This window comes from Pantherophis guttatus, chromosome 7 (assembly GCF_059756535.1).
Source record: "Pantherophis guttatus breed Tessera chromosome 7, ASM5975653v1, whole genome shotgun sequence".
Lineage (NCBI taxonomy): Eukaryota > Metazoa > Chordata > Lepidosauria > Squamata > Colubridae > Pantherophis > Pantherophis guttatus.
This window is the reverse complement of record NC_142069.1, coordinates 32,955,956-32,977,686: the sequence shown is the minus strand read 5'-3', so window position 1 is coordinate 32,977,686 and position 21,731 is coordinate 32,955,956. Positions and strand designations below refer to the sequence as shown.

General features: G+C 36.6%; 2 protein-coding genes across 4 annotated transcripts; one reads left to right on the top strand and one right to left on the bottom strand.

The window, feature by feature from the left end:
* Positions 1-11,925: 11,925 nt before the first annotated feature.
* Positions 11,926-17,258, top strand: NDUFA6 (NADH:ubiquinone oxidoreductase subunit A6). Its single transcript, XM_034403699.3, has 3 exons — positions 11,926-12,104; positions 13,415-13,530; positions 17,021-17,258. Exons 1-3 carry the CDS (start codon positions 11,963-11,965, stop codon positions 17,150-17,152), a joined length of 390 nt encoding a protein of 129 aa, XP_034259590.1. The 5' UTR covers positions 11,926-11,962; the 3' UTR covers positions 17,153-17,258.
* Positions 17,259-18,138: 880 nt separating this feature from the next.
* On the bottom strand, positions 18,139-21,092 carry SMDT1 (single-pass membrane protein with aspartate rich tail 1). Of its 3 annotated transcripts, XR_004588812.3 has the most exons (4): positions 20,884-21,091; positions 19,450-19,590; positions 18,959-19,038; positions 18,229-18,433 (listed from the first exon to the last, which is right to left on the bottom strand). XR_004588812.3 is itself a non-coding variant. In XM_034403700.3 (3 exons), exons 1-2 carry the CDS (start codon positions 21,025-21,027, stop codon positions 19,453-19,455), a joined length of 282 nt encoding a protein of 93 aa, XP_034259591.1. In that variant the 5' UTR covers positions 21,028-21,090; the 3' UTR covers positions 18,139-18,433; positions 19,450-19,452. The 3 variants fall into 3 exon arrangements, 2 of the variants coding, with proteins under 2 accessions (XP_034259591.1, XP_034259593.1); XM_034403700.3 differs by lacking the exon at positions 18,959-19,038 and having other exon boundaries at positions 18,139-18,433; positions 20,884-21,090; XM_034403702.3 differs by lacking the exons at positions 18,229-18,433; positions 18,959-19,038 and adding an exon at positions 19,085-19,224 and having other exon boundaries at positions 20,884-21,092.
* Between the last annotated feature and the right edge of the window lie 639 nt (positions 21,093-21,731).

Sequence of the window (21,731 nt, the reverse complement as noted above, 5' to 3'; positions counted from 1 at the left end):
ACACTTTATTAGTGTGAAATGTAGAGTGATGACTGCATAAATGCAGTTTTCTTGGCAGTGTTATGCCTTCTGCTTTCTTCCACAGTGTTGTTTTCAACTTCCCAGTTGAAAAAGCTAGTTAAAAGTCCTGGGATTCCCAAGCAGTTCTTCATCCATGTTCTAATACCAGTTGACTTGGACCAGCTTCTGAGACAAGATCAGCTAACTGCTGCCACCTATTGAAACATGCCAGTGTTACTTGATGTTTATGAAATGGGATGTAAAGACCAGCTCAAGAAAGTCCTGAAAACATTCCATCCAAAAAGTGCATTGAAGTCACTTTTTAAATTAGAATTAAAAACAGCAAGAGGGGTAAAAACACACAGTAAGGCTCAAGAGTAGATAAAATCTCATATTTATAAAGCTAATTTAGAATGAAAATGCATCTAGATTTTTCTGACTACATGAAAAGAGCTCCCCCCACAAAAAAAATTCCCAAAGAAAAGGAAAAAAACCTTATTTTGTGCTCCTTTTGGAGAGAAGCAACCCTTTTCTTTTCTTTTATGAGAACATATGAGCATATGCACCAAAATTCCTTGTGTGGCCAATCACACTTGGCCAATAAAAAATTCTATTCTATTCAAGCTAGAGCAGTGTTGGTGAACCTTTTCGGCACTGAGTGTCGAAACGGAAGCGCGCATGCGCACATGTGCCGGAAACTGGAAGAGCAGCACCCGCCCCCGCACATGTGCATGCTGGGCGGCTGCTCTTCTGGTTTCCAGCACATGCATGCGTACCAGAAAACTAGGTGGCTGACAAAAATGCACGTGCCAGAAACCAGAAGAGCAGCCACCCGGTGCGCACATGCGCACTGGGTGGCTGCTCTTCCCGTTTCTGGCACTCCCACACACATGAAAACCAGTTGGCTGGCATGTTGGAACCCAGAAGAGCAATGGGCGATGGCTTGCGTGCCCAGAGAAATGGCTTTGCATGCCACTTCTGGCATGCGTGCCATAGGTTCACCGTCACGGGGCTAGAGTATCTTTCATAAGAGCACACATTTGATAATCACAAATTATCCCCTTTCCCGTTGAAAAGTTCCTTTTCTCAGTCTCTTAATTTCAAATATAAATGCTGTTGTCCTCTGAAAAATGTGTTTCTCACATGCAATAAATTTGAGTGCTTCACAGGTTCTTCTGGAGGGGAGGAATTTTTAAAGGTTGGCAAGCTTTGTTAAGATTTCAAAAGATGTTTAGAAATGATTTGATCCACTAGGAATAATGGTCAGTTCCACGTGGCATCTCTTAGTGTGGCATCCTCACTGATGTCAGTCTATCCTTTGAAATTTTAATAAGGCAATTTGTTTCCTGTCGTGATATAAACATATTCCTTAAGACTATATGCTAACTATCTAGTTCAGGGTATAGACTGCCTTTCCAGCGACTAGAGAAAATAAGAGTATTCTGAACAACATAGATAGCTGAAGATTTCCAGCTTTCTAGGTAAGAATTCTGGAGGTAATCAAGATTTTTTGTTTCTTGTAAACTGCTTGATCAGGAAATACAAATTCTCTTGCAGAAATGTTTTTGCTGGATAATCTTCTAGATTATGGTCCTGGATTTCCTCAAAAATATTTTGCTCAAAAAGTGCCTTCGTAGTTTTGGTAGTGAACAGAGAGCAAAATAAGTATAGCTTCCATTATTCATACTTAGAAAATAGCATAATGTTTTAAATTAAAAGACTTTTGCTGATGCCATGTTCAATGAAAACTTGTTTTCAATAAGATTGCTTTATTGATGGGGTCTGCTCTCCCCCTCTCCTGAGAACTACCCTACTCTACCCTACTCCTATCCCACCTATTATTTATTTAATATATATCAAAGGAAAGGGCTAAGTAGTTCTCCCAAAACTTGAAATGGATGGGAATTGGACACTACTATTGAGGACAATGGAAAACAGGAGGAATGGTGTTGCTTTCATAGTTACAAAGCAAAGGCGGGAGGTTTGGTATATGGAGCCAATGTCTAACTAACTAGATTTCATGAATGACCATTATGATTATTCAAGTTACAGCTTCAACTGTTGATGCAGAAGTAGAGGAACTTGATGAATTTTAGGATCAATTAAATTGACAGAACATGCAAGCAAGAAGTATTGAAAGTGTTTGGAGGCTAGAATATTAAAGTTGGGAATTATAAGGTGAAGAACATAATTAGACTGTATGGCCAAAAACCAGGACTGGAAAAGCAGCAGGAAAATCATTTATCAATATTTGTTAGTCCATTGACATTGCTAACATACTCTTCAAACAATAAAAAATGATACATATACATATTCTACCAGATGGAGATACAAATTACAAATTTGTAATTACAAAATCAAATTATATTATTGTTACAAGGAGGTGGAAGAGCTCAGTTATAAAAGCAACAGCACTCAGGCTAGGAACCAACTGTAGAACAGAATATAAACTGGATGAATGTGGAAAAGATTGCCAAAGAATGAAAACAGAAGAAAACTAACTAAATGCCACAACCAACAGTAGAATTTGTCGAGAAGCCAAAGTTTAAGAATGACGTTTCACTTCTCATCCAAAAAGCTTCTTTAACTCTGAAGCTGAAGAAGCTTCTTGGATGAGAAGCGAAACATCTTCAAAGAAAAACCAGAAAGTCCATTTGCCTCTTGAAAAAGCACCTTTGGGACAACCATGACCTGGATGACTGATAATCTCCATAGACATCAAACAAAGATGGAAATGTATAATTAAATTCTGTACAATAGACATGTCAACATTCAAAATACTTAAGAAGATGTTTATTAAAAAATTTAGTACTAGGAAATGAAGTTACATCAGTATTTCATATTCCGGGATGTGGCTATACCTCAAAGAACAGAATCATATGGGCAATGGTTTTCCCAGAGAGACACTGTGGAAGTCAAAGTTGGACTTTGAAGAAGCAGGAAGTTTATTAACCCCTTTGAATATTGATGTTGGAAAAGTCTCTTGAGAATAGCCAAGAATACACAAACAAATAAATAGAAGAAACAATTCAGAGTTTTCACTCTAGGAACAAATTATTATATTTTGGGCACTCTATGAAAGTGAAAGTTGGACTTTGAAGAAGCAGGATAGTAAAATTATTAACCCCTTTGAATATTGGTGTTGTAGAGGACTCTTGAGAATAGCCAAGAGAACACAGTTTAACTCTAGGCACAAATGACCAGATTCAAATTAACATTTTGAATTGATATGTAAAGACCTAGCTCCCTTTTAAAATCCCTAGTGTTGCAAACAGTGGAAGGAATACACAGAAGAGGACAACAAGTAGCAAGGTGTATGAGCTCAATTACAGTGGTAGTTGGAAGACCTGTCCTGAAGGGGTTCAGAATAGATTACCCCAAAGATAATATGTGCAATCACCAAGAGTCAACACTAAATTGATGATAGATTATCAGTCAATCAGTCTATTTTATCCATTGTTTTCTACTACCTTCAACCTTTCCAAGCATAATCATTTTATCTAGCTCATCAACAGCTCGTGTCCCATGATTAAAATGTATTACTTTCTGTTCATTGTTCATGCCTCTAAAGGAGCAATTAGCTTTTATTCAGTCCAGGAGTAACTTATTTTTCTTACAGTCCATAATACTCAGGACCTCCAAATTTGAAGCTATGTATCTTCTTTCTCTTGCTCTTTCTCAGTGTCAAGCTTACAAAGCTACACCTTGCCATAAAAAGATAATAGAATTAAGAATTCTAATCCTTTCTATCAGTTAAATTGTTATCTTTCACAATCTTGTTAACTTCTCTTCCTTCCTAGGATGACTTTCATTTTTACTTCTCTGGTACATTGCCCATCTATTTTTGAGCTCAAGCAAATCAAACCATCTACCATCTTCATGTCCTGTGAACTGTACATTCAAGCCTGCTGGTTGACATTGCTTCTGTTTTCTTAATAATTAATCTTAACAGTTTTTTCCATTTCATGTTCATAATGAATCCTTCTAAATCTTCTTTACTTTCAGGAATGTGGTAATGTCTTAACATTGCAAACTGTTAGTATTTGGCTTTCTGAATTTGTTACTGTTTATTCACAATAAACTGAGTCCTAGAGTTGGGAACAACTGGCACATATGTGCGAGGGGAACCTTTACCTTTACCTATTCACAATATAAGAAACTGGGACAGCGCATCATTGTCTCACTCCTTTCCTTGTTCTGAACCATTCTATTTCTTCAGATCCAGATGTTAACAGTTGTTACAGTTATTCATAGTAGATTCCTCAGAAAAATAATCAGGTGTTCTGTCCTATTCCTTAACCTTAATATGTTAATATGTTAACATTCTGACACAATTTACACTGTTATCAATAACAGGAATAAGCCTTCTAGTATTCTCTTGCTCTTTCCCTGTTAGCAATGTGATCTGTGTTCCTCTTGTATTTTAAAACCTGTTTATTGGCATTTTACTTTCCATTTATGGATCAGTTCTAAGTATTGTTCAGTACAGGATCCACTGAAGAGTCTCTGAGAATTTACTATACTGCTGCCCTTGTTGCAGACTTCCATGATGAAGAACTCACTGCATTGTATGGCAGGCTGTTTTATTGATTGACAGTTTATAAAGTCAGAAGTCCCTTCTGAGAGTATTTTTATATAGTTTTAATCCACTGGTTCCTCTCCAATTGGAATCAGAGAAGAAATCCATCCCCCTTTTAACCCTTCATGTATGTGAAGACTGCTATCATATCACCCTGTCCGTTGGCTCATCCATGGGCTAAAATCTATTAAGACCCTCTAACTGTTCTTTATAGGGCTTGGATTCCAGATCTGTCACTATCTTGGTATTCCCCCATCCACCACCCCTTTCAACTTGCTAAAATTTGCCTTCTTCCAAACTGTGATGCCCCCATAACTGATTTCAAATCTATGCTTTTGTTAATACATTTCAAAACAGCATGGCCTTTTAGCAGCTGCATCATACTCATGTTTAATGTGGCCTTGCTTGTCCCTTTTTGGTATAGCTGTATAAACCAATCTTTTCCTGTCTCTGGGCCATAAAGGATATTTTGGAGAATGAATAAATGGGTCTGCAAGCAACAGATGGCATCTTCTGGAAAGAGACAGGTTAATTTTATATTCATCAGTCAATTTGATTTCGAGAAGTTTTGCTGAATTAACTGAAGAATGTGGCAAAGTGCTTAAGAGCAAGTTGATAATTAAATAATTGAATTTTGCTTCCTGGAATTACTTAACTGGGTGAAGTTGCCTAGAATGTTGAAAAGTCACAACAGTAGTATATGCATTTATGAGGAACCTACAATTCCCTAGCACTAAATAAATATGGCTAGGGATTGGCTACAATGCAGTATAAGATTACAAATTTTAAAATAAACTCTGAGTAATAAAATGTGTTTACTTGTACATGAATGTGACCTTACTGTGTAATAAGAAAAATTCGGGTAGACTGAAATAATTAATACTTTTTTGGAAATCTGAGCCCTCAGAGAGTAGGGAATTTATGCAACTTATGTGAAGCCATGCTATAAGTATGAATGGGGCAGAATTCCCAATTTTTTTTCTCTGACTTTCAAGACTTCTTTGACACTTTTTCCTCTCTGCCTCCCCATTAAACCTATGTTTTAAAAGGAAACGATACCAATGTTTATACCTTATAATTTACTGACTATATGCTTTTCTGCTTCAGATTAGTTAGAAATATTGCCATTGATTTTCAGCACATATCTAAAGGTGGGTCTAAAAACTGTAAAAGAGATCTTTCAGACTGACATTTAAAAAAAAATGAGATATTTTTGGGACCATTCTTCTTTTACAAGGCAATGATATTATGTAGACATGTATTGTTCAAAAATCATATCTGTCATCAATCCTGTGGGGTAGAAACTTAATGATTCTGAAAGTAATATTTGTAACCTTACAATTGTACAAACATACATTAAAATTTTAGGAACAAGTTCATGAAGATCCCAAGGCTTTTCTTGATTTCTTCACTACTTTGATACTATATTCTCTTTCTTAAATCTTTTCCTCCTGCTTTCCCTTATCTTGCTACATTTTTTTCTATTGAATATTTTTTCCTTTCTAACTTTTTTGTTATTCTGTATTTTCAGAAAATCTACAATGAAACTAGCAAAGGAGTAAAGAAAGCAGTCAAGTTGACAACAAGCATGATTTCCTCTAATTAAAAGTTTCAATAGGTGTAATGGTTTCTTTGAAAAGGAGACATTTGCTTCAGCCCATAAATATAAGCATGTCAACAAGCAGGTGTCATTTGCCTGACTCGTTCTTGTCTTATTCTCTATAGTCTGTACAATTGTTGCTAATGCTAATACTGGATTTTAGGAAGTAATATCCAATAATTTTATTATACTACTGGTCTCCATTCTTGTCAACATAATTTTTCTTTGTTTGAATATATGTTTTATGTAATAACAATGAAAATAGGCAAATAAAATAATATTTCTGTCTATAGATAATTCTGTTTCAATTGCCAATATGTTGATACTGCTTTTTCTCTGTTCCTTTAATTCTTCCCTTTCTTCCACCTCATCCAAAGGACATTTTGTCCAATAAAAGTGTGAATTCAGGTCCCACACATTTGGACAGCAGCAAGTTGAAAAAGAGTTTCTCCTTTAACCAGTTTGATAAAGGAGAGGTAACTATAGCAGATATACTATTCCCATCAGTTTTAGGCTATTATATAATCACCTTTCAGTCATGAATTAAAAGCCTAACTTGAAGCAAAGTCCCTTCAGCTATTTTTCTAGGGCAATGGGAACATTTTGCATCTATATCAGCCCGTTGTATTTTCCAGAGTTTGAATGAGAATAGAATAAATTCCAGGTCACAAATAGTTTCTTCCAATAAATATCACTCTTAATGTAAAGTAGCTTTTTAAAACCAGCTTGTATTAGCAAATCCATGGATATGGTAAATAAGTATTGTTAAAATGGCATAATGACAGACATACTAAATGCCATGCGAGCCATATATAGGTTCCATTCAGATTAAAGACTGGCAACCCTTGTACAGGCAAAAAAAAAAAATGTGTGGTCTCCGTTATTGATCTATATTCTGTCACAATAAAATATTAGTAGATGATATTGCCCTTATTTAAAGAGGCTAAGTGAATGAGTTTGTTTTCCATCTCACCAAACACTGGAAAACCTCCATCAGTTTCTTTCTCCCTAACATAAGGTAAATGGGGTGGAGTGGGCATAGAATGATGGATTTAGCTGCCTATTAAGTTGCCTGACTAATATATAGTAAGTACTAAGTACTGTGTATGCTTTGTAAGTACCACACATGGAAACTGCAGCCTGTTCAGGTGATAAATTCTCAGAGATAATAAAAATTTAAAAACACAGCCATAGGGAACCCCTTATTAGTAGAAGCTGTGCAAATCATACAGTGCAATCAATGGTGATAGTTTATTGGGCTGTAAAGGGGATGTGGGGGCGGGAAATTATACTCTTAGACTTGCAAGAGTGATGCAGGCTGTCCTCTTTTTTTATCCCACTGTTCCTTTTGCAGCATCTCTTTATCTAGTCTCCCAAGGTTTTCCACCACATACCATTACAATATGTTAACAAGTGCTAGATGCTCTGTGTTTCTCATTTGGTAACTTATATAATCTTGTCTATAAAATAATGGCAATTATGTTGTAGGAGCCTGATCCAAAGTCAGGTTTAACTTCAAACTTGAAAAATATATCAGGTATGTATTGAATTTATTGAATTTAATTCAATAAATAAACCTTTTCCAGACTACAAATTGATAATGTACTGCATCTGAAGTTTGGGGTTCTCTTCATATAAAGTTTTAAAACTTGTTAATTATAATTATTAATTAAAGCTAGAATTTTCAGTTAATACAGAAACTAATGCAATATTTTTTCTTGGTTTATAATTTGAAATTCATATACTCATTACTGTCATTATTACATAATAATTTTAGTATTGATTAAAAGTTTTAAAGTTGAAGTAAGGTTTTCTAATATGTATAGCTGAATCCCTGTTATCTGAAAATATTTTATCTCATCTCACAATGTTTGTAAATCTTGCTCCTTTCTTTTTTAATAACTACATTTATTAAAATTAAACTTTTATTAAATATTTATTAAATATTTATTGATTGACACACACTTTCTAAATTATATTTCCAAAGCATAAGCGCAGGGGGCATGCATAAGCGCACCAGTGTGCCTACTGTTCCCATTTATTCGTACTCATTTCTTATGTATATACTTATACCTGTTTATACTTATATGTTTATATGTTATATTCATACTTATGCTTGTTTTATCATACATGCTTGACAAACTAAATAAATAAAATAAAATAAAATAAAATAAAAAAGAAAGAAAGAAAGAAAGAAAGAAAGAAAGAAAGAAAGAAAGAAAGAAAGCAGTGCAGAGCAGTAACATATGTGTCTTTCCTTACTATGATGGCACCAAAATAATAATGTATGATGATGCCACCAATGAAAGTGTCATCCTTTTACATTTCCATTGGAACATCATATGCTTGGGGGAGCTTGTATCATATCTACATTTCATCACTTCCCCTCCCTTTTCTTCCCTCCCTTGCAATTGCCTACTACCCTAATATATATTGTACGAAGTATGAAGCTTGTATATCTTATTTTACATTGTCTGCAGATATCTGACCAACCACTTCGGGTTAGATAGATTAGATGGACCATTGATCTAATAGAGTTTTCATGGTCTTCCAATTCTTGACCAGCCATTATACCCTTCTAACCATGCTCATTTTGATTCATCCCATCCATTTGATTAGAATATGGCTGATCATAAATAAGAATCTTCAGTTCAAAAGATGCCAATGATAAAAGCAATATTCCAAGTAGATTTTTATTTTTAAGAAACTATGAAAATCATGTGAAGTTGTTCTCCATGCTACTCCTTTTTGTATATTCCTGCTGAGAAATCAGGAAAGGTGCTTGCTTGACATACTATCCCATTGGAATCTAGGAAACTCTCTGGGTTATATTTGTATGGTTTCATTCACATGTTCATCAGTTCTCAGGCTGATCCTAATTAAGGTGCAATTTTTAGTATTGCACATTTGATAAAAAGAAGTTCTGGATTAAAGTTAAAAAGAAACACTACATAAAAATCCCAATTTGGCTATCCACAATGGAAGCGATGATCCACCTAAATAATTTAGATTTGAACATAATGTTAAAATATGAAGACCTATTAGATAACCATGGAAAGCTAAAAAACAATACAGGACCTCCAAGAACAAGGGCTACGAGTTGACTGGTGGGCTTATCTCCAATTACAAAACCGATATAAACAAGATATAAAAGATTATGGAATATATCTTAAACCACAACAATCAGATAAAATTTTATTAGGACCAGACCAAAAAAAATTACTAAAATTTACAAATATCTTCTGGAAGTAGAACTGGAGGAAGAAGTAGTGAAAGGATGCATGATTGTGTGGGGTCAAAATATTGGACACAGCATAAAACTATCAGATTGGGAGAACATATGGAACAGAAACAATAAACTAACAAAATCAGCATCATATAAAGAAAACACATATCAAACATTCTACAGGTGGCACTTACCCCCTTTGAGATTAGCGAAAATGTACCCTAAAATTAGCCCCATATGTTGGAAATGTAAAAAGAAAGAGGGAACATACTACCATATGTGGTGGTCCTGTCCTGAGGCTCGAAAATATTGGCTAAAAATTAAAGATTGGTTACAGGAAATTACTAATGAACAATTAGACTTAGAACTGGAACTCTTCCTATTGGGGATCTTTAAAAAAAAAATGTTAAGGGCACAAAATATCTAGTACTACACATATTAACCACTGCCAGGATTGCCTACACTCAATGTTGGAAACAGCCATGCACACCCGCAGAGAAACTGGTCATACAAAAGATAATGAATTGCGCAGAAATGGACAAATTAACACTGAGTCTAAAAGATAAAGAGGCATCAATATTTTACAATGTGTGGGAACAGTGGTATAACTGGATAGAATGGAGATAGATTAAAGATAGATACTTATTAAGTATAAGTAATAGATAAAATAAGAATGTAAATACGCACAATTTAATTTTTGTAAATAATGCACGAATTATCATCACAAGAAAACCCCCACAAATAGCTGTTGTTGAGTGAAATAATTTTTTATGTTTTTAATGTAATAAAAGCTTAATAAAGTGTATTGAAAAAAAAGAAAAACAATATTATGTAACAGTTTCAAACAATTCTCACACGAAGCAAACAGAGGAAGATTTGTTTTTATTCATGTATATTTATTATAGCTGCCCAACTCCAATGGACTCTGGGTGATGTACAGAGCAAAAAAAACACAAAAAGAGATAAAACATAAAACTAGATAGATAGCACTGAAATGATCTAAAAAGACACAAACAAAACATTTATTGGTGGCCCAATTTATTTTGGATGGAATTCTTTGTCATAGGCATGATTAATGACCTGATTTATTCAGCATAAACAGAAAACTTGTCAATGTCTCTCAGAATTCATCTGAAACAGGCCACCAATAAACCTTTTCCATGTATTTTGGAGTTCATCTCCTCAGTTCTTGTAGAGTACTGCCTAGCTTTTTCTATTTGTATTCTATTTGTATTTTGTATTCTATTTGTATTTTGTATTCTATTTGTATTTGTATTTTAAGACTAAGCAGAGAAGCATATTACACTGTAATCTCTTCAAGAACATAGATAATATACTTACAGTTTCTCTTGCAATCCTTTGTACAGTTACATAAGAACTACACTAACCAGTCTTTTTGCTCTTAACTCTTGCTGGTTGTGAGATGTGTGAGAAAGACCTTGAGAGATGGGGGAAAAGTTGCCTAGGGAAAGGTCAGGTCAGCAAACAAGGCATAGCTTGCAACAATGGCCTGACAAAGAGAGCTCAGAAGAATCCTCCCCAGCTAGCTTTTCAGTCTGTAAAGGAGATGCCAGGAGATTTATACACTTGAAAGATGCTGTTAATCTAGCCCTACAATAAAATAAAATTAGTTCATCTGGTCATGTTTTCTGTCTGTTCTACTTGGGAAGCTTGTCAGGAACTATTAATCACTGTAACGTACTAGCCTAATGAAGAAACAAGTTGTATCTTTCCAATTGCTTTGGCTTATTCAATGAGCTTTTGCCACCACACAGAAGTGGAAAATTGCCAGAAAATTGTCTATCCTTGTGTTTAGCAGACACAAAGGTAGACAAATATGTGACTATGTACAAATGACCTTGGGAGACAGAGTAAAGAGTTGCAGCCAAGGAAACATAGATGTATATATGATAAAAGACAACTTAGCCCACAGCAGGACTAAGGGCAGGGCAAAGGGTTCCTAAGAGCTCCTCCCTAGTTCCTTGGGCTGTAAAGGGAATGGGGAAGAAAGATTTGCAAGATTCTGCTAATGTAAAATCTGGCAGTTTGGTTTACTTTACCAGGCTGACACAAGGTGCCTGAAAATTCCACCATATGGACCAGAAGCATCTAACTCATTTTCATAGTGATCACAGTCCTGTCTTTTTGTGTGTTTTGTGTTTGCGTGGGTCAAAAAGCAAATTTTTAAGAAATGTTTCAAGATTAATGTCACAGCGCTTCCACCACACATAAATCTCTACTCCTCCCACCTCTCCCAGAACCGTAAAATCACTCTGGCGAAAGTCAACTGTGTTGATATTCCCACATCGGGACACTCAACTTCCGGTTTGGGCGGTAGCAGAGCCAATCTGAGTTTACTAGGCAATGTTCAGCTTAAATTCTCTCAACGCTGTTGGTCAGCATCCGTAAGTGGGTAGCCCACTCTTCCAGTCATAAAACTAGAGATTAGCCAATCGTCGGTCACCTTTAGGTGAATGTCATAATTTTTAGCCAATAAAAATATTAGCCACTCCGGAGGAAAGGTTGAGGGCCGGGTTTGTTTAGCTCAATAAGAAACATGGCGGCTGCCGGGGCTGGGAAGGTGGCGGGCGCCGCTGTCGGAGCCGTAGTAAAACCAGTCTTCAGTCGGGATTTGGCTGAAGCCAAACGGCACGTGAGAGAATTATATAGAACTTGGTACCGCGAAATCCCAAATACTGGTGAGGGGCCGTGATTACGCTCGCGATCTCCGCCGTCAAGGTCGTAGGGATAGGAAACGTTTAACTTGGCTTGAAAAGGAGCATCGCAGTCCGGAGTTGTATTTATATTTCCTTCACGACTTCTACGATCTGAAGATCACAAAGGGATACTTTCAGTTTTTCACGGAAATTCCTTAAAGGGAATGGGTACTTTAAATCGCCTTGATGACTTGACGCATAAATAAGTAGGAGATAGTAATTTGGGATTAGGTTCTTAAAGTTGGAAGAACCTAAGAGGTCATGTACTACAACCCCTTCCATTCTGCAGCATTCATTACACTACACCATCCCTGATAGATAATTATTCAGCCAAGATTAATTAACGATATATATATATACATATATGATTGTATGCATTTGAAATAAGGATTCATGGCATAAGTATAATTCAAACTGTTTTATTGATTAATATCTTGTTTTTCTATTATCTTGCCCCATCTTCTTTGGTTGCTAGGATTCATCCTTATTCATTCATCTTTATATTCATTGTCATTGTTGAATATTCAGTGTATTCTGAATGTAGCCGGAAACTAAATGGAACTATGTCATGATCCAGATATAAATGTGTAAATATTAACTGCATGCTAGGATATAGTACAGGACATTTGTTTGCAGAAAAAATGCATGTGAAATAGTTGGTGTTAATAGTTTCATAAATAGCCACAGAGTGGAAAAGCTTTAAAAATTAAGGTAGATTTAGAAGGCCACAGGGGTTTCAAATGTATGCTTGTAAATTGTAGTTCCAAGTTTTGATCAAACTGATCCTCAACATAATTTACTTGAGAATCCCAATTATAAAAAACTGCCTTGTAGTTTGAGATTTTGTATTGTATTGCATTACCTCAAATAATACAAAACTTTTGCTTCTGCTTAGTAAATGAAAGTAACTGTGCTACATACATATAACAAAAATGAGGTTTTTAAATACCTATAGACTATATTTCCACAGGACGTTATCTAGTATTGTATTTAATTTTGGGGCGGGGGTGGGGTTGAATTTTGCCTGTGGAGAACCACTTGTTTAAGTGTACTAATAGCTCTAAAATATAGTTAGACATGGCAAACTCAGAATAATCTCGTACTTTATAGTGGTTTCTGATTTTCCTGCAGCTTAAAAGATCTTTTTCTACTAATTAATTTTTTCACGCATGTCCCATAATTTTCAGTAAAACAGCCTGTGAATTAGTTTCATCAGAAGTGGTGATAATGTTGACAATTGATTTACATGGGATTATTTTTCACTCATGAACATTATTTTGCTTCTGGTCTAGTACATACATACCAACTGGAGATCACAGTGAAACAGGGGCGTGACAAGGTGCGAGAGCTCTTCATGAAGAATGCCCATGTTACAGACCCCAGAATTATTGATTTGCTTGTTATTAAGGTAAGACAATACTTGTTCTAAATTCATAGCAGATGAAGGATTAGGGATATTGTGATGATAATTATTTCATCTTTTGTCAATTCTGTGTGAAAAGAGAGTGGAAAGTTGTAATTTACATAAAATACTTATTTGTATCAGGTTTTTTTGTCTGAGTTTTCTTCCATGAATGCTAAACATATTTGGTAATATATTAAGATTCTAGCACAATTGATTTGTAACAATCTCATACTGGCTTCTATTAATTGTAGCTTGTCTATCCAAGTGCTTAGAAACATGTTGCTTGTCAAAAGACCAGCTAGCCAATATAGATGTCAAGTTGCGAATGTTGAAGTTTCCTAACTTTTTCCCCTTTTAGAGATAGGGATGACATTTGCTCTCCTCCAATCTTTTGGAACCTCATCAGAAGTTCTCAAAGATTATTGAGAGCAGGTTCTGCAATCCCCTCCATTATTTTCTCAGTATTCTGAATGTAACACATTTTGGAGCCATCTATTCAATTAAATTAGTCAAATGTTCTCTTTTAAGTCTTTTTGTGTATCCTAAGCTCCTTCCTTCCTCACCATTATAATTATGATCAGCTATGACTACACTTCCTTTCTGAGAGAAGACAGATGTCTTCACTAATTAACAATTCATCATTTGCTCCTCACAATGGGCGCACATTCTCTTCAGCTTCCTTTTATTTCTAATATACCTATAGAAACATTTTCTGTAATCTATCAGAAGCTTTAGTTTTTGTTACGTCAGAGCAGGGGTGTCAAACTGGCGGCCTGTGGGCCAGATGTGTCATGCACAGGCCACACCCATCCCAGCTCCGCAAAGGCAAAAAACTTCACGATATATCACGTGACGTGATCAAGTTTGCCACCAGTGAGTTAGAGCTTTCTTGATGGTGCCTTTGATTACTTTCTATTCACCTTTGTATTTTCTCCTCCAATTTCCTATATGTGTTCCTTTTTATCTTCAGCATTCTATAAAGTTGACTCACATCAATGCTAGACTATTTAGATTTATCTCATTTCTCCTTGTAGGGATTTTTATAATTCCACTTTCAGTGTACGGTTGCATTGAATTTACCAGCTTTCCTGAATACTTTATAAAGATTTGTAGTCATTGAGTCCAACCTATTTTCCTTCAAAATTTATCAAAACCCAATCTTCTGATAGGCAGCATTCAGGTCTATCTTCTTCTGGATAATATGATCACTTTTCCTCAGTGTGCCAATCACTTTTACTTCTTCAACCAATTCTCCTCATTAGTGAGGATTGGGTCCAGGATATTGTGCCCCCCCCCCCCTTTGTATTTTCTTCCACTTTCTGACAAATGAAGTTGTCAAGAGAGATGAAAAGAATTTGTTGGAGTTCTGACTTGGCAGAGTTAGATTCCCATTGCATATCAGGATAATTGAAATCCTTCATTCAAGACTAAAATCTATATCACACAGGGCCAGGTTATCAGTGGGACCACATTCCCCTATCTACCCGTCCTACTAGATCAGATACGGTGGGCACACTCCTAGTCCCGTCCCTTAAATTTTGCCATCTTGTGGGATGTGGGAAGCATGCTTTTTAAATGGCTACCCTGCCTTATGGAACACACTTCCCCCTGCAGTGTGTCAGACCTCTACCCCCTTAGCTGAACATCCAGTTTTTTCCCTAAGTCTGGGATAGGGTTATCTGCTGCATGTGAAAGCTTAAATTTGGCACCAGAGTTTTAAAGACTCTGGTTTTTAATAGATGTATATATCTATTACAGGTAGTCTTTAACTTATAATTGCAGTTGAGCCCAAAATTTCTGTTGCTGAGACAGACATTCCTCCCATTCCTCCCAGTGGGAGGAAGATGGCAAAGATCAGCTAGGGGCAGTAGGAATGGTGAAGCACAGGACATCAGGAATACAGGGCAGAGCATAGAGTGACGGGGTTGGCAGAGGGCAGGACAGCCGAAAGAGCAATGCTGGGGGGAGATAGGCAGGTGGGAGGAGTTGAAGCATCCCTATAGTTGTAAATGTGAGTGGGCTGCCAAGTGCCCAAATTGGATCATGTGACTGCAAGGGAGATGTAATGGATGTAACTTTGGGGACTGGGTGTATTCATTCAATGCTGTCATAACTAAATGGCCGTGAATGAATGGTTGTTAAGTGAGAACTACCTGTATTGCATGACCCTTTGAAAGAGTGGTCATCTAAATTAGAAAGACCTCTATCTTTTAACCAGGTGGTTCTACAACAGTATCACTTATTCTTTCCTTTTACTGTTATCCAAATGCTTTTAACAATATTTCCACACCGATTCCTGAATTTCCTGTATATATTTGGAACAGTACATACTGGATCTGTTCCCCCTGAATAAGTTGCTGTGGGCCACTTATAAGCAACACTCTGCCGTTTCAATGTTGTCTATGACTGCATATTTGTCTTTCTAAGGTCAGATCCTTTGTTCTCCCAGTTCATTTTCCATATTCTAAATTTAGTATAGAAACATTTTTATTAGCATATATATTGCCATCTCATGGGGACACAGTGGCTCAGTGGTTAAGACACTGAGCTTGTTGATCAGAAAGGTCAGTGGTTCGAATCCCTAGCGCCATGTAACAGAGTAAGCGCCTGTTACTTGCCCCGGCTTCTGCCAACCTAGCAGTTCGAAAGCATGTAAAAATGCAAATAGAAAAATAGGGACCACCTTGGTGGGAAGGTAACAGTGTTCCATGCATCTTTGGCGTTTAGTCATGCCGGCCACATGACCACAGAATCATCATCAGATAGCGCTGGCTCTTTGGCTTAGAAATGGAGATGAGCACTGCCCCCTACAGTCGAGAACGACTAGCACCTTTACCTTATTGCCATCTCCTTTATAGTTCTGAAAAACTCTGAATCTCATCTTGATGTCCTGCTTCTCACTTTGTGTTCTGTTTTCTTGGCCCAAGTCCTTGGTTGTGTATTTGGTTCTGGGCTTTTGCCTCTTTCTCTCCATTGTAATGCCCTCCTGATGAGACCAGTTTTTGGAAGATATGTCATTTCTCTTCCCAAACCTCCTTCATAAAGGGATTATAGATAGAATCCAGACTCTTTTTGGTGTTACTATGTGCAGAGCCTACCTACAGAGTACTAAGACTCACACTAAGCTAAGGGTCTCTTGCAAGGCAGGAGGAGTGGACTGTTGACAGCTTTTTTCCCAAGATTTACAATAGGCAAGAAAGAGGTATTGCCAGAGGCAAAAATGTAACTTCTTACTTCCTTTGTTTCCTATTACAGAGCTAACATGATATAACAGATTTTATAGCACATGTCTGATTTCCTAAAGAGGGTTTTGAAATTAGATGGGCCATGGGTTACTTACCCATTCTGATTTTCTCCTGAATATAAACCTGTTTTTTTTAAAATCAGTTATTACCAATTTTTGATAATTTTGTTCTTAAAACTGATTTGACAGGTATTATCACCTCGTATATTGGTAATTTAAGTAATAATTGTTCTCTTATTCTTGGTATAGGGAAAAATGGAATTCCAAGAAACAATCAATGTGTGGAAACAAAAGACCCATATAATGAGATATTTTCATGAGACAGAAGCACCGCAACCCACGGATTTCCTATCCAAGTTCTACATAGGCCACGATCCTTGAACTAAATCATCAATAGAGAATAATGACTATGGTTTCTGTTCCAAATAAATGCCTGTATCTTAACACTCTTCAGCAAGAAAGTGTTCAAGTAGGCATGCATTATTTATATTGAGTCTGAGTATTTGGTGCTAATATTTCATCCTGAATTCATTTTGCAAAATCTACTTCTTTATAGTTAAGTATGTTATAGCACTTCTACTGCAAATAACGTCTTAAATAATATATAACACTGCCATCTAAAAAGTAATACTAAATTTATCTTTAATATATGGTGAGATTCTGTTAGATACATATGCAGAAAAGATTTTATTTTGGAGAAAAAGAACCAAATGCAATTTAAAGTATTACATTCTTAGGGGTTTAATGAATTTTTAAATATTTATTTTAGGGGGTACATTACAGTTTTCATGTGTTTACTGCTGCAAAATTCTAGCAATATTCCCAAATTCTGGAATAAAAATCTCACACTGCTTAAATGTTGGTAGCAGAGATGGAGGTTACTTATTAGTTTTTAGAAATTTAGCAACCTATGTAATACTTCCATTATACATCCTAATCCTATAAACCTAAGGTATTAGGTTTATAACAGCTGCATGTAATACAAATAAAAAGCTAGGTAACAGGAAAAATCTAATAGTTATACAATAGATGTCTAAACAGTTTGCTTTCACCAAAATTATAATTAAAACTTTCTCAAAAGTTCTATAAAAATGTGTATTTACACTGGCAGCTGTTAAATATTATATAGCTGATTCAATTGAATCAAATAACAAGATTGAGGAGTTGCTTTATGTACTTTTCTATAGGCTTGTGATTTTATTCCTTTCAGAAAGAAAGCTGACATTCTATTTTATATAGTATCAAAGATGGATAGCACAGTCCAAAGCATATTCATTCAGAAGGACATCTCAATTCAGTAAAACATACATTCCCAAAAGGATAAAGACAACAGCTTAGTATATAAAAGAAACACAAGAGCCTTGATCTCTAATTCTTAATTTACTATTCAGAAGAATTCTTCGTATTAATTAGGGATCCAGTGTATTCAGAAATAAGGTACACTCTAAGCGTGCAACAATTGTTAAATCAAGACATATGTATTCTTAAATAGATATAGCATTTAACCATTCTTGTTTATACATGCACAGAACAATCCGTAGTACAATGGGAAGTCCAGCTGTTCCCAAAATGTTCATTAGCCATCTGAGAGGAGCGGTGATTAAACATTGATATCAGAATATTTTATTATGGCTTTGTTCCTCTTACTGCCACATTGTAGACCTGTAAAAAACAGGAAATATTTCACACTGTGGAACTATTTTGCGATTGCAGAGTATGAGTTATTTACTATACAGAACTAGTAAAGCTTAGGATAAGAGACTTGAGCACAATTGGATAACACTTTTAAAATAGGCAGCTTGCTCTAAAATAGCATGAGGGAGTAATTATTGCCTGATATTATTTAATTTTTGGAGTGCTACTTCAGCCCGAAAAGAAATGGTGTATACCTGTTTCCTGATCAGAAAACAAAGAATGCATTGGCTCAAATGGAAAAGATTCATATGCATATCAATATGCACATCACAAACATCACAAACACAATACTGTTGCATGATCACATATACTGTTAAATCAAATTTAATGTGTCTATTTAATGTAACATACCTCTACTAGGCTATTACAGAATAGAATACCAAGTACCTACAAAGTCTTGGAATATCAATTTCCATTGTGTTATAATTATTATACAAAGACTATGGACATATATAATTAAAAATAGGTAAAGCATAACTTGCATTTGCTTACTTCAGCTTTACTGCAGAACTGGATGTAGAAGATAACAGGAAAAAGAAAGGAAGGCATCAGAAGAACAGGGACCATTCATGCTATGATAATGAAAAGATGTTAAGATATGGAAAAGATATAAGTGGATGGGTTTCTGTCCCCAGTTTGAAGCTGCAAGTTTTCTTTAGAATATGTAGGCACAATTACATTATAAAGTTGTTTGAAGTTGGCAGCAAGGAATTTTTAATTCTCAATTGTGTAACCATAAATAATCCAGTTTCTTCATCCTAAATATGTAAATTATGTGGTCAAAAATACATGAGGGAAAAACAAAAATAGATTTTGTTCAGTTCTTTCAATTCATTCAAATTTAATTTTTACTTGGAGCTATCAGGTTTTTTTTGTCCTAGACCAACTATTCATTTAACCACTTCCCCAAACCTCCCAGCATGGCAGTCATAGGCTATATGCAGCTGTTAACACTGAAAAGGGTTGGGCAGCTATAACTGTACCTGTTAGTCATCATCATCGTCATCCTCTGGTACAAAGATATCATGTTCTTCAAGCAAGGCTGCAAAACTTTTGCTGATTTGTGTCCCAACGTAGAGAAAGGGAATTACAATGGCAAACACACGAATAAGTCCAAATGGCATCTACAGGGATTAATGAAAAGCTGGTTAATATCTCTTGGCATATATACAAATGAACACATGAACAAATTTATAGCTGCCAGAGTATAACTAGAACTGATGGAAAGAACACAAAGAATCAAACAGCTGCCTCAGTATATTTAACTATTATCTTACTGTACTTATTTTCAGGAGCATTTTTGAAAATTACTTCAAATAAAGAAATCACGAAGCATCCATAGACTGAATAGGTACCCAACACCCTTAGAATAATAAAGATAGTTAATAAAATACATCTTCAGGATGTTTCCTTTGCTGGGCATGAATAGAATAGAATAGAATTCTTTTTGGCCAAGTGTGATTAGACACACAAGGAATTTGTCTCCCTTGCCATAAGCTCTCAGTGTTATGTACAACAATCTACAAGGAAATCTACTTGTTTCAAATTACAAACACAGAGATCAGGGAGCACAATGGTATCCGCGTTTGGATTATCTCAACTTCCATATCCCAGTCTTTGTGCCCGGCTACTTTTTTGGTTCTCAATTTATGCGGGACTTTTGTGTCCCCTCTACGTCAGGGGTCTCCAACTTTGGCAACTTTAAGCCTGGAGGACTTCAACTCCCAGAATGCCCCAGCCAGCAAAGCTGGTAGATGCCTTAAGCAAAACTGGCTGGGGCATTCTGGGAGTTGAAGTCCTCCAGGCTTAAAGTTGCCAAGGTTGGAGACCCCCGCTCTACATCGGTTCTCCTGGAATCCCAACCACTTGTCAGGCGAAGCTGCCGCTGAGTTTCTAAAATAACTGCAGCGCGGTTTTCGGGGATGACAGAATAGGAAACCGCTTGCAACGGGATAATGGCAGCCCTAAAGATAAAGACGGCCTGCTGCATAATTAATTGGCCAACCGAATTAACAAAAAGCGTTTACTTCAATCACGACAAGGGCAAGTTCTAGTAATATTTTCTCACACTGACTTAAGGGGGGCGGGGGAGCACGACTTGAGCTTTTTTTTTTTTTAAGTAACTGTCGCGGGGGGGGGAGGGGGGGCGTCACAGAAAGGAAGAGAGTCTGGCTGCTTCTCCGACACGAAATAAAGTTCTCGCCCTTTAACAACCTGTTATTTCCGCGTCTGCCCCGAACGATTGTTTTATCGCCAGGCAACGGTCGAACACCAACAAAACCCGCCTTCCAAATAAGCTACACGCGATTGGCTGAGACAACCTGCCAATTTACCTCATCCTTGCTAAACGATTGCTCGGTTTGTTCCTACCCGTTTCTCCTTTTAGAAGCCACGACTATCTTTCACGCTCAACTCACTTTGACGGGCTTAGGCAAGATGGCGCCAGTCCGAGTGACGGTCATATTTCGTGAGGATAAAACTGTTGCTAAGGGCGCCTTCTGATTCTCGACGGGTCGCGACCTTGCCCAAGAGCCAGCCGTTGACCACAACCGCGAAGCCATCTCCTCTAGGCAGCTCCTCCCCTAGGAATCGGACACTTTCTCGATAACCGGAACTAGCGACAGTGGGCGGTGCCTTTTCAAACCTCGCGAGATATCAATAGGCGGAAGGAGAGATTATTTAAATCGCGGGTGTCTGAAAAGTTTGAATTAGGTGTTTTTTTTAGTTACCGTTTAAATGACATGTTTAAATTCTTCTGGAGCGGCATTGAAAGTTACCAATAAAAATAGAAGAATTTAATAGCTTAGTAACGGAATTGTGTCTTATCTTTGTATCTCTGCTGTCCTCTTGTGGTTCGTTGGAGTCTTGTAACCTGGGCTTTCCAGGCTTATTTCTCAGTCTCTTCCCTTCATCTTCATGTGAATTGGGCTGGGCTGCGGGAGGGTGGGGGTGGGGGGTCAGAATGACCAAGGTTTTGGTCTGGATTCAAGTCACCTTTATCTGATTGTTGCCTTTATAAACGATCTTACCTCTGCCTTCCAAGGTCGTCCTCTATGAAATTTAAACAGGAGAGGGAAAACATGAGTGTGGCTTCTGGATTTAATTCCTTATAATAGTGATGGGAAGGTAGATGGAGGTGGGCTAAGAATGGAGACCTCAGCAAAGTTCTGGATTCCTGGTACAGTAGAACCTCTGGTCACAACCATATTTCGTTCCATAACTTTGGTCGCAAACCGATTTGGTCATGACTCAAACCTAATTTTGG